At 36.2% G+C, this 17,990-nt stretch overlaps 2 protein-coding genes across 2 annotated transcripts; one reads left to right on the forward strand and one right to left on the reverse strand.

The window, feature by feature from the left end:
• Positions 1-611: 611 nt before the first annotated feature.
• LOC100377780 (uncharacterized) lies at positions 612-9,560 on the reverse strand. Its single transcript, XM_078009881.2, has 10 exons — positions 9,420-9,560; positions 8,238-8,299; positions 7,717-7,785; positions 7,121-7,497; positions 5,955-6,183; positions 5,416-5,635; positions 4,997-5,195; positions 4,525-4,671; positions 3,603-3,774; positions 612-1,303 (listed from the first exon to the last, which is right to left on the reverse strand). The coding sequence occupies exons 2-10, from the start codon at positions 8,287-8,289 to the stop codon at positions 1,011-1,013; spliced, it is 1,758 nt and encodes a 585-aa protein (XP_077866007.1). The 5' UTR covers positions 8,290-8,299; positions 9,420-9,560; the 3' UTR covers positions 612-1,010.
• Positions 9,561-9,904: 344 nt separating this feature from the next.
• Positions 9,905-17,955, forward strand: LOC100377625 (uncharacterized). The gene is made up of 4 exons (XM_002735430.4): positions 9,905-10,374; positions 13,246-13,894; positions 14,471-14,680; positions 15,588-17,955. The coding sequence occupies exons 1-4, from the start codon at positions 10,117-10,119 to the stop codon at positions 15,794-15,796; spliced, it is 1,326 nt and encodes a 441-aa protein (XP_002735476.1). The 5' UTR covers positions 9,905-10,116; the 3' UTR covers positions 15,797-17,955.
• Positions 17,956-17,990: the final 35 nt, after the last annotated feature.

A 17,990-nucleotide genomic window follows, 5' to 3' on the forward strand; every position in this document is an offset into this window, starting at 1 on the left:
TTGAAATGCAAATTCTCATCCTACTGTTTATCACCTACTGTCATATTCCTTTTGGTGTAATTTCTGACATGACAAATTCATACGTGCTGGTTGATTGTATGTTGCACCTAGCAATTCATATGTTTCCGTATAATATATCTGTAGATATACAGCCTCCACCAATTATATGATTTATTTTCAGTCATAATGTAATATGTCATAAAAACTGGTGTATATGGAATAGATGCATATTTTCTGGAACCAATGAACGAAGAAATACAAGTACACAATGGTGTATAGTTAAATTATTAAGTGAAAAATATATTAAACTAGTAGGTCATAACATATTCATAACATAATCGAATGGTTTCAGTAAGAAGTCTACACCAGACAAAGGACATTGCCGTCATGTTTTATTTCAGTTTCTGTACAATAAAAAACAGTTGTAAGTTTGGCAATGGAAATAAATTTGAGCCATCTCTCGAAAAACAGATATAAATACCTTATAAAATAGTGTTGCACAGATTGCAGCAAGCATTAAATATGTATAATACATCTAGCAGTGGCATTCAGCTGATATAATAGGGCATAGTAATATACTATAAATGTTGACAGAATCTAACAGACCTGTACAAAGTTAAGTATAAATTTATTAAGCCATTAAAAAACGCCAATGTATAATTTTGGCTGTTTGGAATCCAATCCATCTCACACCATGTCCATACTGAACAAGCCCTATGTAGCGCACTCACAGACTTCGTGGCTACATTCCACATATACTAGTATGCTTCAGAAAGGATATATATAACATGTAAATAAATATTAATAAGTATATTCAAGTTAGTTGTTATGGTGTACTATCAATAATAGTTCAAAATTGATCACATGTTACTGTGCTACGATAATACTGGTTGTATGGAAGTGCCGATCACACACGCAAATATATCAAGTTTCAGAAATGAACTTGATGTGGTATTTAATAATCAGCAAAACAACAATATTATACCCGTATTTTGACAATATGTGGTATTTTAGTTCTCTAAGTGGTCTGATATTTCATCCAGCTGGTCATCAAAGAAATTGTCGGAGAATCGTAACATCTGCCGGATAGCACTCAACGCTAAAATATCTATTTTTGTGTCCAACTCAAGTTCACTTTCGTAATTCTTAACCGGCAGTATGCTAGATTTTGGAACTCCCAATTTATAACTCAGTTCGTCTACTTTCTCTAAAATATATTTACTTCTATACACCATAGACGTGTCTCTGTTCACGTATGGACATGCTGTATCGATCTTCGTTAGTAAGACTATCAACGGAATACCTACAAAAAAAATAATAACGGGTTACTTTACTCATTAATATATTATCATTCATATACAAAATATGATGTTGGATGCGTGTTATTTGTGATGATCGCAGATGTCGAAAATAGAATAAAAAGTAAATATGAGTACAAATGTTGAAGTTCAAATGATGATCTATAGACACTGCACATACATTAAGATTAATTTCATAAAAATTAGCTATTTCGGACTACGCATGTGACTCGTCGTAAAGAAATCTCTTGTACTCATTTATTTGCAAACTTAGATAATTTATTTGTACATCCACAGGACTCATTTACATAACAATATTACTACCACTTTTTTCAAATTTAGAAACCGTGACTGGTATAAAAAATGTTTGATTAATATAATATAGAATGTTTGTACACAAAATCAGGGTAATACATTCACTGGATGCTGAATGTTGGTCAGAAGATGTATTGATCGCGATAAGATAACAGTAATTCACACAAGCCATGATGACAATTACACATATAGCCATACCGATGTACTTGCAATCTACCACAATAAGTTCACTTGATCAAGTAATTTATTAAGCTTAATCTTCACTTAAATGTACTCGATGTTTCTACTACATTCTTAAAATGTAGGATATTCTTTCACCATCGAATAGTGGACATGGACAATGTTTGATAATAATCATAGTACTGAACACACGCTATATATCATGTACCAGTAATCAACATGACTTCGAACTGTTATTGAGAAAATAAGCATTCAGGTACACTAGGTTATCATTATTCAGACCAACAGACGAAGGATGTAGTAACAGATCCAGAAATCTGGATCATCAAAGAAAAACCTGAAACAATGTTTTAAGTGTTGGCATCAAAGCTTATAGATAGCTGTTATATGATTGGAAATAAAGCTGGTCTCTGTACCTTTTGTCTCAACTAAACTACAACAAGTCATTGTCAATGACACGTCCCCGTTCCGTTCATATTTGAGTGACATATACATTCAAAGCAGATCATGACCGAAATGCACCTGCATATGTACAACACATTGTGCTAAATCTGAACAAAATCCATCCATGCATGACTGAGATCCGGTTCTGGAATTGTGAAAATACGTGATTTTGATGCATTTTCGGCCTTAAAATGGCCATCATTCCGCTATTGTTAAGCAGATCATGAAACAAATGCACATATCTATTTGTGACATGATGTACCATGTGTGTGAAGTTTGAACTTGATCAATCCAGACATGTCTTGGATACGGATCCAGAACTGAATTCTTTAACAAAATGGCCGCCAGTCGGCCATTTCGAACTTGATCCGAAAAAAAAAGACGTGCATCAAGGTCCTATTATGTTTAATGTATGTACCAAATTTGAACAAAATCCATCCATGCATAACTGAGATACGGGTCCGGAATGGTGAAAATGTGCGATTTCAATGCATTTTCGGCCTTAAAGCGGCCCCATTTGGCTATCGTTAATGAGATCATGAAACAAATGCACATACATATTTGTGACATGATGTACCTTGTGTGTGTGAAGTTTGAACTTGATCAATCCAGACATGTCTCGGATACGGATCCAGAACTGAATTCTTTAAAACAAAATGGCCGCCAGTCGGCTATTTCGAACTTGATCCGAAAAAAAAAATGACGTGCATCAAGGTCCTATTATGTTTAATGTATGCACCAAATTTGAATGAAATCCGTCTATGCATAACTGAGATCCGGGTCCGGAATGGTGAAAATGTGCGATTTCAATGCATTTTCGGCATTAAAGCGGCCGCCATTTGGCTATCGTTAATGAGATCATGAAACAAATGCACATACATATTTGTGACATGATGTACCTTGTGTGTGTGAAGTTTGAACTCGATCAATCCAAGCATGTCTCAGATACGGATCCAGAACTGAATTCTTTAAAACAAAATGGCCGCCAGTCGGCCATTTCGAACCCGATCCAAAAAAAAATGACGTGCATCAAGATCCTATTATGTTTAATGTATGTACCAAATTTTAACAAAATCCGTCCATGCATAACTGAGATCCGGGTCCGGAATGGTGAAAATGTGCGATTTTGATGCATTTTCGGCCTTAAAATGGCCGCTATTCGGCTATCGTTAATCGGATCATAAAAAAAATGCATGTGCATATGTCCCATATAATGTGTGATGTATGAATGAAGTTTGAACTTAATCGGTCCATGCATGTTCGAGATACAGGTGATCACGGACGCACGGACGGACGCACACAGGGCAAAACATAAGTCCCCGTTTTCGGACTGCGTCCGAACGGGGACTAATAAAAAGTACATACCTCTTTGGTTGATATGGGTACGTATTGCCGCTAACTTTTCTATAATTTTTGACGATATTACACTGACGGTACTACAGTCCACAACATACACAACACAATGAATCTTTGATGCCAGTGTTGGGTTTCTATCAAATCCGGAAACATCTGGTGTTATTCGAACTGCAGGATTAAACTGAAAACGAAGTTTGATTATTTTATTAAATACCAGTTTTGCCAAACTTCTTTCATTCCGTAACACTACTACTATTATATATTGCTAATTCGAACTTTAAAAACAGATAAATCGCGTTTTAGAATTGTTTGATGATATCAAGCAAAATAAAAATTATACAATACACCAATATCAAGTGTTGTTGTGATTGTCGCAGGTGTTTGCATATATTAGTAAATAGTACATCATTCAAAATCGATACACATAATTCACGCGACAAGGAAATACACAAACAGAAAACCGATAAACGTATTATATTTGAAATCAATTACATGTGTAATAGATTCTATAACAGAGTCACAGCAAAAGAAATTCATACTCGGCCATACATCCCTAACATCTGACATTTTAATAATTTATACTTAGCTTCGCTGTTACTGATTCGTGCTGCTGGCATCACGAACATTACGTATATGATATTCTACTTCGAAGGCAATAATCTATTCATATTTGGACTAGCAGTAATGCAAGTATCTGGAATGTTCTAAGGTTTCTTGACGATAATTGACTATGAGATGCGGGAATTAGATATGGTGTTTGCTTTATTTAAAGGGCGGTGGTCGTCGTGTAGCGTCCTGTTCGATGTGGGACTCATGGCGATGTAGACAACGCGTGTAAAATACATAGGATTCGAACACGCGCTACGTGGCGACCACCACCCTTTAAATCTCATCATTCTTTTGAAACAAGGCTTAGAATTGTATTGGTTACCTGATGTCTATCAGGAATGTTTCCATCTATAAGGTATGGTATATCAGTTACATCCAATCCCATCGACTCTTCCAATCCCATTGTATCACATAGTCTGAAGTTCAGCGGATCACCTCCGCGACTCGAGCGTACTTCATATGCACGGAACTGTGGACGAAACAAAAACTGTTATATGAAGAACAAAACAGAATATGTGTAGGGCATCGCAAAAAAATGTGATCAAATTCAAGTTCGAAAAATGTTTGGTGAGGCGATATTTGACAGCGCACAAATTTTGCAGGTTTGATAAATTCGTCAACAGGGGCGCTGTGCAGTGGCGACAGATTTGAACGCTCTTTTTATGGTACGCATGCTAACCAAAAACATCAACTTTTTAGACCTAGTGGTTGTAACCATGAACAGCGATGATTGGCTGTTGAACACCAATTATTATGTTTGAATGGGAGACACATTATAATAAATGAATACCAACCTTTGTAGTGAGGCTGTGGGGCGCACTACCCATATTAGCCTGGCTCGTCACGTGACCGCGGTATATCGAGTTAATGGTATTAAAGAAACTTGATTTTCCAGCACCAATCTGCCCGAGCATTAAAATACGATATTGCCTAACACCGAAACATTCCAATGGTCTGTGATTAGCAACTTCTCCTTTAAGATTTGCCATAGTTCTGGAAAGAATACACGAATACATGTAATGCTCCTTTGTCGTGGAATTCCCAATGAATTATTATATTGTAGCTAGAAAATAAAGAACACCATTGCCTGTGATACGGAGAATATTACTGATTTTATTATATTATCTAGCAATATGTAATCAAATTCTTCATAAAATACACAAAACTTGGAGTTCCTATTCTAGTAGTAAAATGACTAGGACCGTGTACTTACTGTTCGTCCCAATGTAATTTTCTCCAAGATTCCGACTCTGGTAGCAAGCCGCCTTTGCTTTGGTGCTTTAGTTGGCGCGTGCTACTATCAGATGACGATGACACAACGCGTGATTTTGTAGAAAGAAGCCTGAGAGTTGAATGTGGTGAAGTTCTTTGTGGAATTGGTTCTGGCATATACTCTGGCACCTTCCTTACTGTTGTGGTAGTATTGGGTGAATCTAGAGAAAACAAGAAAACCATGATTATCGCGTTACAGCATAATCACTACATATAAGACTGATTATGAGATGTTACACATTTTTGTTTACGATGTCGTTGTTGCCTTTTACACAGCACACTTTCCGTTCTAAATTTAACATTTTAAATTTATTCTTTGAAAGTTTAATTTCTCGAGTTTTTTTTAAATTGAATCGTTCATCCTAATCAATAATAATAATTAAAATATAGTTATAGCTCGACTGTATGTCTTCTGTGTGTGACGATATTACATAATGACACCAATACACTAGTACATATATTAAATGAATTCGTTCTTACCAGTTATCTGGTACACTTCGATGTCTTTGAAATTAAAGTCATTCGGTCCCAACAAATCGTGAGGTTCAAACTTTTCATAATCGAAGTTACCAGTAGCTCCGGGTTGACAAAATCCGTTAGTTTTCGTAAAGCCATTAGTGCCTTTCTGATGAGCTCCGTGAAATAACGTTAGTGTACTGCCAATGGCACCAAACGACGGTCCGTACGAGGCTTTGTGGTATATCTGACACTGAAGTAATCATATGAAAACAACGTTAATTTTATCTAGTTAATCAACATGTATTGTCTATTCACCCTGGGTCAGCATTCCACCCATTGAGTATTAAATGTCAACGTATTTTTACCACACAATCACTCTAACGCAGACAACTACCATAAATTACTAAATACAAATGAGCAGTATGTCCCGAAATAGTTCGATGATCCCCAACTTTCATTTTCGCAGCTTTTACTGGTATAGCACATTTCATTTGCATGCGTTTTGTTTGTCATATTTAATAAGTTTTGTACTTTTTAATCGCATAAAACCAATTAGCACCCGTCCGAGGTGGTATTTACATCAACACAAATAATTGAATATATTTACTAGTAAATAAATAGTGAATGAATGAATGAATGAATGAATGAATGAATGAATGAATGAATGATATACAAGTATAACAGCTGGTATACAACAATAACCCCTTATCGCTTGTTTTGAACAAAATGTTGATTTATAAACACTGGGACACCAGTTAACATTTGTTACAGGCCACGATTACCATCACACAGATAACACAAATAGACACGATTTGCATCAGTGCAGACACGTTGCTTCCGTAAAGTTATTTAACAATGCGGGTCAAATGAGGACGCGAGTTTTTACGATATACTGGTGTATTGGTGTCTATAGTTATATAACTACTTCCTTGAAAATTATTGCCAGCGAAACACAATAACAATGCATTTTGGAAACAGTGTTGATTTGATGCTATTTTATTCCGTAGTGGAATGTACTATACTTATGAATATGTTGATTGGTTGGGACATAAATCCAATTATAAATCACACATTTTCATAAATGATTCTAAAATTTACAAATGTATTCATACAGACAGTAAAAATTGTTAATATATCGAACACATGGAAAATAACATAATGCACACCGTAATACAAAACGAACTTACTTTTTGATGGGGACTCTGGTTGGCCATTGATCTTCTGACAAACGGATCGAACACGTTGTGCCCACTGTACATACGAAATAAGAAAGACAGGTTGTCTGGTCGACTTTGATTGACACTAGACCAATGTACACGCGTGTAACCACCGAACACATACCCGTAGGAATTGTACGCCACCGAGACAGTATCACCTTTACCATCACAAAGTCTGTGGAACACCAAAGGATCAAACCCGTTCACCGACGCTTTGTAAATGAGTAAAAACTGTGCATGTGGTCGCTTTAACCACTGACGAAGCTGATCAGCATCTTTTGAAGCCATCATCTGTGTGACCGGTACATGGTCATCTCGCCGTGCTCCAGAGTGCCTATCGTTGTTGTCTATATAATATAAAGCAGACATTATTATTTATCGATCATCCACTCTTTGCCGTACATAAATAATATAAATGTAAACTAGTCACCGAGGGTGTATATTAATTGCTGTAATGTCATTGGTTGTGTGAAAGTCACGTGGGGGAACGGTACATATTGATGAAATGCTGGTATACATAAGAGATGAACGTATTATTTCACATTGTATTATAGTTTGATACGTACCGGAAGACGAGGCAATAGAATTGTTTTCCTGTTTTATTGTGGCCTCTTCTCTCATATTGGCATCCTCGTCTATAAGGAATGAACCAGAATTAATTTAATACTAATATATTTCATCGATACTGACTTTGGTTTGAAATATCTCTAGCAGGCAGACAGGAATGACAAATTCGGTGTATTGCGCCCTCAATTATATCAAAACACTATGTTTATATCAATTATATTCAATAAATGTTTAGTTTGGTGGAATAAAATGTCAGCGTTTTGATTAATTATTTGTTCAAATAACTCTCTGTCAGTTCTGTATTAAAACACGGGCTTATAATAATAATAACAGTTATTACTTGCCATACCATATACTATATAAAGTTGTATTCTTTAGCAAGAAACAAACTAAATGTCATAAATCAGTTTATGAAAGGCGGATACCTAATTTCATGAAAAAAATCTACAAGTAGCAAACATGTTGCATGAACATAATAACGGACCAATTTAAATTGGTTGATTTCATGATAGTAACGTACCACTTGTCGCGTATGTTTCCTCGGGCTCGCTTATGTCTGCTAGATCGTTCATTGATTGAAAGCTGCCAAGAAAGATAAATAAAATACAAGTCAAATGAGAACTTAGCCAATTAAGACGTAGACGTGGTTAGTAATACGTGAATGAAATTGTACGCAATGTCATGTGACATTGACTCCAGCATCCGGGGACGAGCATTTCACCATAGTACTATAAACCATTATACTGTAGTTGCATGACTTGACATACAATGCAACACCGACCCCAAGAAAGGATGCATCTGTTTTATCATTGGGTGCGCCTCTCGTTTTTGTTGAAAACGTACTTTACGGTATTGTTCACCAGGTCATTTACCCGGTAGATATGTTACTGCTAACATGAAATATGTTTAACCGTAAACATTATATCCGCAAATCACCAAATACAAACATATTTTACGACAGTGACGACGGGTCTGTGGGTATTATATACACATGTAGTTTGTACTGTATTTCGCACATTTCCATGCAAACAGTCGTGACAGTAGAAGTGACACGAATCACAGTCCCTCTATAGAGGGACTGTGCACGAATATACTATTCAACAGTCTAGGCTATATGTGATCGTGTACCTATTGATTAAATGTGAACATGTTCTTTCGATATAGCAATCCTAGATAGTGAATTGAATGTTGTATCTTGTATTACCCTTGTTTGAAACCTGTGTTAATAAACCTGTTATGATGCTATATATGACAACGATTAGTGCTATCTCCATAGGTGGATTAACATATGTATACTCGCCATTACATGTAGAGCACAAATATGTCGGCATGACTCGTTACTATAATGGTTGTAGCCACATACATTCTAACACAACCCTGCATTACAATGGGTGGTATATCTGGTATATCGACCGCTGTGGAATCAGCTGTTTTACTCCAGCACCACGTAATCACTGTAATTTTTCGATGACCACACGCACGTCATTGTTATGTACCCATCTCAACAGGTCAAGGTGTCCTACGTTAGATCTGCCTGGCCGAATCGCCTCGTAACATGGCAACAAAGGACGATTGGCATTGAACTTCCCATTGAAACATAGACCCTATAATTGTAGGGTCCATGATTAAAAGCGAGAATCAACAGAGTGAGTATCAATCTAGTCAGTAGAAATCGACACATATATATGAAATACAAACGTACCTAAATGTGGTAAAACACTTTTGTCAGTTAACCCACCGCATATGATATATGTAAGCCCAGTTTTCATCGATTGGCAAATGTCTCGGCAAAAATATACCCAGTTAAAGTTGGCAGTGCTACACTCTGGGTCACCGTGTCAACATTAGAAAATGGCTGCATATATGCTAATTTATGCGTAACGGTATATTGATCGTACAGTGAAAGGTAATAATATGCAAAGGTGGTCAGAGAATGGCCGCGACCCCGTTGTATTTAACGTGTAAATGTACGTTTTTATTGTTCACCGATTAAAGAAATTAGTATTAATTAAACTGTGAAAACGATATTGATATTTCGTGTTGGTGGACAATCGCATTTTATATAAACGTTGAATTTGCAGTTAAAATTGATCTAAATTACCAGTTGTGTGAGTGGGAGGCCAGTTACAGAATACGACAGCCACAACAGAGGGTGTGAGTCTGTTTTCATGTAAATTGTGTTATGCGGACTATGCGCATTTCATTACACATACACAATTCATTATTCACAAACTCACGTAGCAGCCATAGTAAGCGTTGTTTATGCTTACATATTATATGCTTTAGTTTAGTATTTCTACACCAGGCGTTACGTCTACTGCGCTACCAGGATTCTCTGTATCTTCACATATTCACAGAAAAACAATTCGCCGCTCAGGTAGATAGACTATGCGATTATAATGTCATCGGATTCTAAAGGCGAATCACAGGAGGCGAGGCATTCGCCTACAGCTATGAGGAACGAAGGGGTGACACGTAAAATGGCGACCAACACCAGTCAGGACGTTAAAAGAAGTAGCTGGTTGGGACTTTCAAGGTCGAAGAAAAAATACAATTTTCGGAGCGAGCCAACTTATTCGGAGCCACCCGATGAAGCCCCGAAGGACAAGATGTTGGGCGACTCGAGAGACATACCGACTCTGTTAGAACGTTTAGATGTGAGTATTTCGGTAATTTGATCACATATTTTAGGCAAACTATAATGGGACGTCATAACTTATTATACCATATTAAATATTGATGACCTAATTCACAACCAGTAGGTTGTACTGTTTGCACGCTAGGCTGTTAATAACGAGTTGCCATGCGAGTCAATGTGGACCCTTGAATTTATGTCACGCCCTAAACGACGAATGTAAATATCTTCACACGTTACATAATAACCTCAGTGGTACATCGAAGACAGGGGTGCATTGTCTTATGTGTACGTTAACAAACTCGTAAAAACAGACTTTGGGTAGCCTAACACCCCCAAAAAACTACATTGTTCCATATACTAGGTTAACTATGTCTCTCCTATAATGTCAAGTTCAGTTTAAAGACCACCTGTTGACTGCGACTGTGACAACTCGTTACATGTCAGAGTCCTTGATTCTAGTAATTATAGAAAGAGACAACAACCCCTTGCAGTGCACAGTCGTAGACAGTACCCAAATGACCTATTGAACTTGAAGTTCATTTTATAGTAGAATAAGTGTGTATTTGGCGAATTTCGTCTCGTGGATCGTCTGTTTTCTACACAGTTCAAGTGTCTGGCATTCTAGTTAATTAACACCACTCCTCGCCTCACCACCTCAGACTATATCCTAGATGTTGTTTAAAATAATAACTTAAACTAATGGCAAATCATGGTACAGGTGAAAGTTTACGTGCAAATATTCACCTTTATAACCTTTATCACCTTTATATTATTGGTATTTAGTAAAATTGTCTAATGATGTCAACTTGTCTCACGCGTGACGGATAACAGATCTGATACAAGAACATTGTATTGGCTTGTTTGTTACAATGTTGGTTTACGAGAAAATAATTTTAAATTATTTTATGTGCATGACCTCGATCCATTTAAAATCTGCTTCTCTACATGTACATGTATTGCAGCATAGTACTCGTCTTTGTTAAGTGCATGCTATTTTACAAGAAGAGTGCTTGTTTTGAACATATATTCAAACACATTCTTGTGAGGAGACAGTTACTACCAATCAGTTGGTCGCAAATTGCATCGAGTCTCTAAAAAACAGAACCCCTGAGAGTAAAATCCTGCTTACAAAAAATACTTCATGTAAATCGTGACCTGTAAATCCGGACAATGTAGACCTGTCTCCAAAGAAACCTACGCTTCATTAACTCTGAAAAATGGAAAACAAGGTGCTCACACAGGCACCGGTGGATATGGTGATAAATGATTCGTACTTCGTATACGTAGCCATCCAATTTAATAACATTTCTAACTATATAACTTTAATTGGCTATTCAATAATCATCATTATTCGACACAATATGGAAATAGCCACCTATTGTCGCGTTTTATCAGTATAGTTAAGGAGTAAATGTAATTATATATATCCAGCCATCTTACACGTTTACTGTATGTGTACCCCGGTTACACACCAAATAGCGAAACTATTCTAAGATCAAATGTGCCAACCGCCGGAAACAAATCCAAATTTTGGCATACGCTTAGTCGTACAGGGATTGTACAGTGCTGTCTGCTTTTCAGGTATTAGATTATATAATTTTTGGCGTTTTAACACTGGATAGAACTCCTTCTAAATAGCTGAAAGATTATTCAACATTGAGAATGTACCTGTTGGAGATTCCATTACCGTAACAAGGCGTTGGCATAATATCCCATAATATATGTGACACTTCAAAAGGTGTGTGTGGGCGAAGTGCGGGGCAAACATACGTCGTGTATTGAATTTCATGTTATGGCCATTCAAAACTAGTATATTAATTTAAGCACAAGACTATATTCAAAACTAGTATATTAATTTAAGCACAAGACTATATTCAAAACTAGTATATTAATTTAAGCACAAGACTATATTCAAAACTAGTATATTAATTTAAGCACAAGACTATAACTGTGATTACCTAATAGTAAAGTGCATATGTAAAATTTCGTTGGAAAACTTTGCTGATTGAGGCACAGCATTCCTGTGCACACCCAAGATGGAAAGACTTAATAGTCAAATAACCGTCATGAGAACGTCAGTGTATTCATATACTTGACATACTTTAACGGCTTTACTCTCCTTCTTCATTTGTCCTACATGGTTTATACAGTTCTTGACCTTGATTATCACCCACGCACAGATGGATACAATATAAAATGGGATGATATCACGTGCCAATAATGTATCCAATAAGTCTTAAACACCCCAATAAGTTCTGAACCCAGCGTTGGTATAAGCAGATTCTATCGTTTTTAAATCAACCAGGTCGTTTCATCTAGTAAGTCATATACATGGCGGTTATAATCTGTATTATAGCACATGTCGCATATGATGGAGACAGTATTACTGTAGTATTTATCACCTTCGATTTTATTGGAAGCAGCTGTTTCTACTCATTCAATGCATATTTTGTTGGATGACTAATCCGATTTATGTGGATGTGTAATTTGGTGTGAAACTAGAAAAGTACATGCGTTGGCGCCTAGTTTGTGACTAATTAACACCTATTCTATGCGAAATGGAAATTTTAAACACACGGGCAAGTTATTGTATTGTTTATGTGCCGTTTTATAGATTTAGTTTGAGACATAAATGCTGAATCGCATGGTTTTTCCATGAACAGTTAGCTGGTGTGTTTTCATCCAATTCGGAGAGGTACTAAATGATTATGTGTCATTTGATAATTGTGCTAATAATAAAGTATTGTGTCTTCGACAATACTGTATGGTGACAATTATGCCGAACGTGGTGTCCTAAGATATTTAGCTGAAAACAGTTTTACAATTCATTTCATTACATTATCTCATAATTGCTGGAATATTTAATCAATGATATTTTTAATTCTTACAGAGATTTGAGGAAGTCGATAATCCAAATGGACGAGAGGTGATTTCCTTACAGAAGACTCTTATATCCAAGCTACTCACAGAAAACAAGCAGTTAAAGTCCAAGAAATCTTACGCAGAAGTTCTTGAAAAAGAAAACTTAGAACTGAAGAAAGAAATAAAAGAATTAAAAGACAATAGAAACTTAGTAGAACTTCTTAAAAAGGACAACCCTAAACAAAACGGCGTCAATGTTGATGAATCTACAAGTACTGTGGTTGATTCCCTTTCTAAAGAAATAAGGAACTTAAAAGCAGAGAATTCGAGATTGAAAATCATAAATGATCAAATAAAATATGCCAAGGAGCAGTTGCAGATAGCACTGGACCACCAAATCCGACAGATGAAAGAAAATGCTTCACAGAGCAATGGCGCACATAATGGACTTTCTCAAATGAATGGTCATCATAATACTTCACTGTCAAACAAAGGGAATCATTCTAGAGCATCATCTTATTCATCACCGGCAGTTAGTACATGTAATGACGAAATTGAAGTTCTGGATGACGATGAAGATGATAGGGATTCTGGCTATCCTGCATCTGAAGGACAGTTCCCATCACCAGGAATGTACGCTAGTGGTAGCAGAGGGCGGGCTTCTTCACTCCAAACTGGTAGGTATTCTCAATATTTGCCGTTCACCGCCCACCAGTGACCTTCGAGAAATGAACTCTTTGACACCTATTGTGTGTATACATGTATGTAAAGTCAACACTACAATACATTCAGTATTTGCCTGCAAGCGAGTGAATTATATCAAGTAGATTCGAGTATTCATTTCAGTGCACTATGTCTTCGGTAAAAATGTGCTGTTTTGTATAGGTGACCTTGAGAAATGATTGCTAGTGTTACTTCGTAGCTTTCGATAGTTATGCACATAAACAGCAATATTCAAAGAAATTAATTGACAAAAGGAATACTCATTAAATAATGTGTAATTCTTTTAAATAGTTTAATCATTCTAGAATCCAAGACAACTTATGAACTTTTCACTGAAATAAAACCGCTTAATTTTTTTCATATTTGAAAAGAAATTGACCAAAAGCCGACGGCTAACTATTGTTTACTAAAACAACAATATAGCACAATATGAAATGAATAGGTATAGTGACGTGAGACCTTGTGGGACGTTTGAAAGTGTTATCCATAGAAGGGAATGCAACAATATCAGAATACTTTTTGTCTTTCAGTTGCATGCATTTACAAAGCATGTGGCGTGTTTCACCATTGCGACGAAATACTTATAGAACGGCTAAGGTTTAATCTACGATCGAGACATATTGATCTGAACTTAGATGACTGGACAAAGACTTCGACAATTGGACGGCTGTGTCTCGTATTCTGTCTCAATGCTTCAAGGGTTGGCTCCGATGTCGAGAATGCACTTCAGGGGATTAGTAGTAAGTACAAATACTAACACATTGCTATTAAGAATGGTACAAAGCACTGCATAAAATGCGCTGTGACTGCAAATCCTAGAAAAATATATTTGGTTTAGAACTATAATATATATATAATAATATATTATTTGTGTACCAATTTTCTCATAAGGGACATGTGTGTCCAATCAACAGAATAAGTTGTTCTGTAGTGGATTTCGTTCCAATATTTATATTAATTTTATTTTTTTATTTTTTCCAATATTTCCTTGTTTATGAAACCTGAGCCAAACTTACTCTTGTAGTACCAAATGAGTAAACATGTAGTGATATATAAAATGTCGTATATTTATAATAATAATAATAATAATAATAATAATAATAGCAATAAAACGATTTTTATTCGCTTGAACACCAAAAATGTAACCCCGTGTGTGTTCATTTTGTAACCCCATGTTGACTTGGTATTACTTTAAAAAATACGAAGCGCAACACACTTTTAATAATTCATTCCTTATGTTGAGAGGTTAGCTTTTTGCTAAATCTGAATATCGCTTATGTACCTTTTGTATAAATGGTATAGCATAAATACTGTTCATTATGTTCGGAGCCTCGAAGAAGGTGCGGACTGACTACATGACAAGACTCTTTAAATACAGTACATGACATTGGGTTTAAAGTTGCACTCTGAGATCATTCCTGGAGTCTTATTGAACTTTTGAGACTATTATGCGAAAATGTTTGCAACTTTATTTTTGATATCATGTTTAGACGTCAGTCGGTTCACAAAGATTCTGTGCCATTTTCAAATTACCGCAGCCCGAATATTTTCCGACAATCCACGCATTAAAATTGTCGATTAAATATGTTACAAAACACTGTCAAATCTGAATATATCAGTAACAGCAACATTTATTTTGTCTTTCAGAAGAAGCAGAGGTGGTGCTTATAGTGATGCACCACGTCCCTTACAAACCCAATAGGGTGGATCCACAAAGCGAAGACATTATCGGCAAGAGAGAAAACATCTGTCTTGTTGTCGATATGTTATTTTTCGAGAAAGATGGACTTTATGATTGTGAACAGAATGACAAAGCTTTGGCAAGAATTATCCGACTTTTTGAAATGTTGTGTTAAGTTGAGTTTCAGTAGGAATCTGTCCTCCGGCACGGTGCAGAAATATAATAAGTATGTTTCGCATCGGATATACAGCTAACGTACTAAAACGCTAACTACACTTGCCTGCTACATGCTGGTACACTGATGTATCGTGTCTTCTGTATAGATATCATATACGCAGTGTTCCACTAAAGGTTTACGAACCAAAGTGTTAGTACATACGGGTACTAACGACAAGCCGGGTTATGAGAGAAATATTGTGGTTGTATTTATTGACTTTGGTAGTAGTTAATTTGTGCTATTGACAAGTAGGAAATATGACACAGGTAACTTGAAACTTTAAACTATCATGGTTTCTTGTTATTATGGTTATCTATCGGTGTTTATAAGGATGAATTGTACAAATGTGTGCCAATAGAAGGAAGTACCAGGGCAGAATCGTGCCTTTCAAATAATATAATCCTGTATTTGAGTTTGGACATTCTTGTTATTACCCCCTGGTGCGATGCATATTCGCCCATTCCTAGAAGTGGTCTTCGGAATCATTGCATTAGTTTGTGCATTCTTGTTATTACCCCCTGGTGCGATGCATATTCGCCCATTCCTAGAAGTGGTCTTCGGAATCATTGCATTAGTTTGGACATTCTTGTTATTACCCGCTGGTGCGATGCATATTCGCCCATTCCTAGAAGTGGTCTTCGGAATCATTGCATTAGTTTGTGCATTCTTGTTATTACCCCCTGGTGCGATGCATATTCGCCCATTCCTAGAAGTGGTCTTCGGAATCATTGCATTAGTTTGTGCATTCTTGTTATTACCCCCTGGTGCGATGCATATTCGCCCATTCCTAGAAGTGGTCTTCGGAATCATTGCATTAGTTTGGACATTCTTGTTATTACCCCCTGGTGCGATGCATATTCGACCATTCCTAGAAGTGGTCTTCGGAATCATTGCATTAGTTTGTGCATTCTTGTTATTACCCCCTGGTGCGATGCATATTCGCCCATTCCTAGAAGTGGTCTTCGGAATCATTGCATTAGTTTGGACATTCGTATTGTTTGCTGAAACTGTATATACATTTTTATTATAACGCCAATAAAGTCAAGCGAAGATTTGGTCAACATCCTGCGGTCAAAAAACAAATGCACTAATTAAAAATGAAAATGTTCTTTTACTTTTCTGAATTAACTGTCAAACTTGGTTTATCTATTACATATATATCAATTTGTGTGCTTCCGATTACACGCATTTTAATAGTAATTTCTATTATACGATGTCGTCGATTTTTTTACATAATGAATAATTTTACCATTTCAGTTATTATAAATAACGTATTTACATATGGGATGGGTATACTGACATGTATACATATCTGGGTTTTCGCTGTGTTGTTTATTTATACATTTCGTTATTATTGTTCCCATTATATTTATCTACACATACTACATATATACATATAAGTTTTCATATACATAAGTTTTATATTTAGAATTTCCAAACCCGTGTACTACTATAACCAGTCTGTAACTCAAATTGAATTTTGCTTGGCGAACACTCGTACATTGTATATACGTGCATACTGCCAGGAATGTGACATCGTCTGCAGTGCGCACGCGTCAATAATCGCAGCCCCAATAGTTTCAGCTTGGGTGTGTATTTTTGAACTTACAATTATTATAATTAAAAAAAAATATATTTTGTTATTGAAACCCTAAATGCGATATAATTTTCAGTTTTCCTTTTAATTATATTTTAAAGGTACAAGCACATGTTATTGCATTGAATCGCTTTACAAGTCCCGCTAACATAGGTTTAGGTGATAGGACTGTGGTTTAGGTACATTTCTGTGCGTGACTTTATTGCTACACATTCGTGTAGAACAACAACACAATGCCGATTAATGTTCGAATACAATTCAAATGAGAAGTTGGTGTGAGCTGGTTGTTGCATTTCAAGCGCCTCAATTAGGTCATTGCACCCTTCACATAGATTGTGAATAAAAGTAGGCAATCGTAGTCATCGGTAATTATCCAATGACCAGCCAGACGTTACTATATTGTACGGCGCGAAATGGCACCACTTCTGTCACGTGACACGTCAACTCATACGGGTTTATTAGTCAATGCAGTATAATAGACTTTTGTAAATATATTTTCAAATAAATAAACTTTCAAGTACCACTGTTGTCTTTCGTGTAATGTGATTTCCGCCA

The sequence above is a fragment of the Saccoglossus kowalevskii genome, chromosome 2 (genome assembly GCF_978046115.1).
Source record: "Saccoglossus kowalevskii chromosome 2, keSacKowa6.1, whole genome shotgun sequence".
NCBI lineage: Eukaryota > Metazoa > Hemichordata > Enteropneusta > Harrimaniidae > Saccoglossus > Saccoglossus kowalevskii.

Bases quoted from the DNA above. Each gene is read 5' to 3' on its own strand.
- LOC100377625 (XM_002735430.4), top strand. From the start codon at position 10,117: ATGTCATCGGATTCTAAAGGCGAATCACAGGAGGCGAGGCATTCGCCT. The intron at 10,375-13,245 runs GTGAGTATTTCG...TAATTCTTACAG, and splicing joins CTCTGTTAGAACGTTTAGAT to AGATTTGAGGAAGTCGATAA. The intron at 13,895-14,470 runs GTAGGTATTCTC...TTTGTCTTTCAG, and splicing joins GGCTTCTTCACTCCAAACTG to TTGCATGCATTTACAAAGCA.
- LOC100377780 (XM_078009881.2), bottom strand. From the start codon at position 8,289: ATGAACGATCTAGCAGACATAAGCGAGCCCGAGGAAACATACGCGACA. The intron at 5,636-5,954 runs GTAAGAACGAAT...TGTTTTCTCTAG, and splicing joins CGAAGTGTACCAGATAACTG to ATTCACCCAATACTACCACA. The intron at 5,196-5,415 runs GTAAGTACACGG...TATTCTTTCCAG, and splicing joins AAATTACATTGGGACGAACA to AACTATGGCAAATCTTAAAG.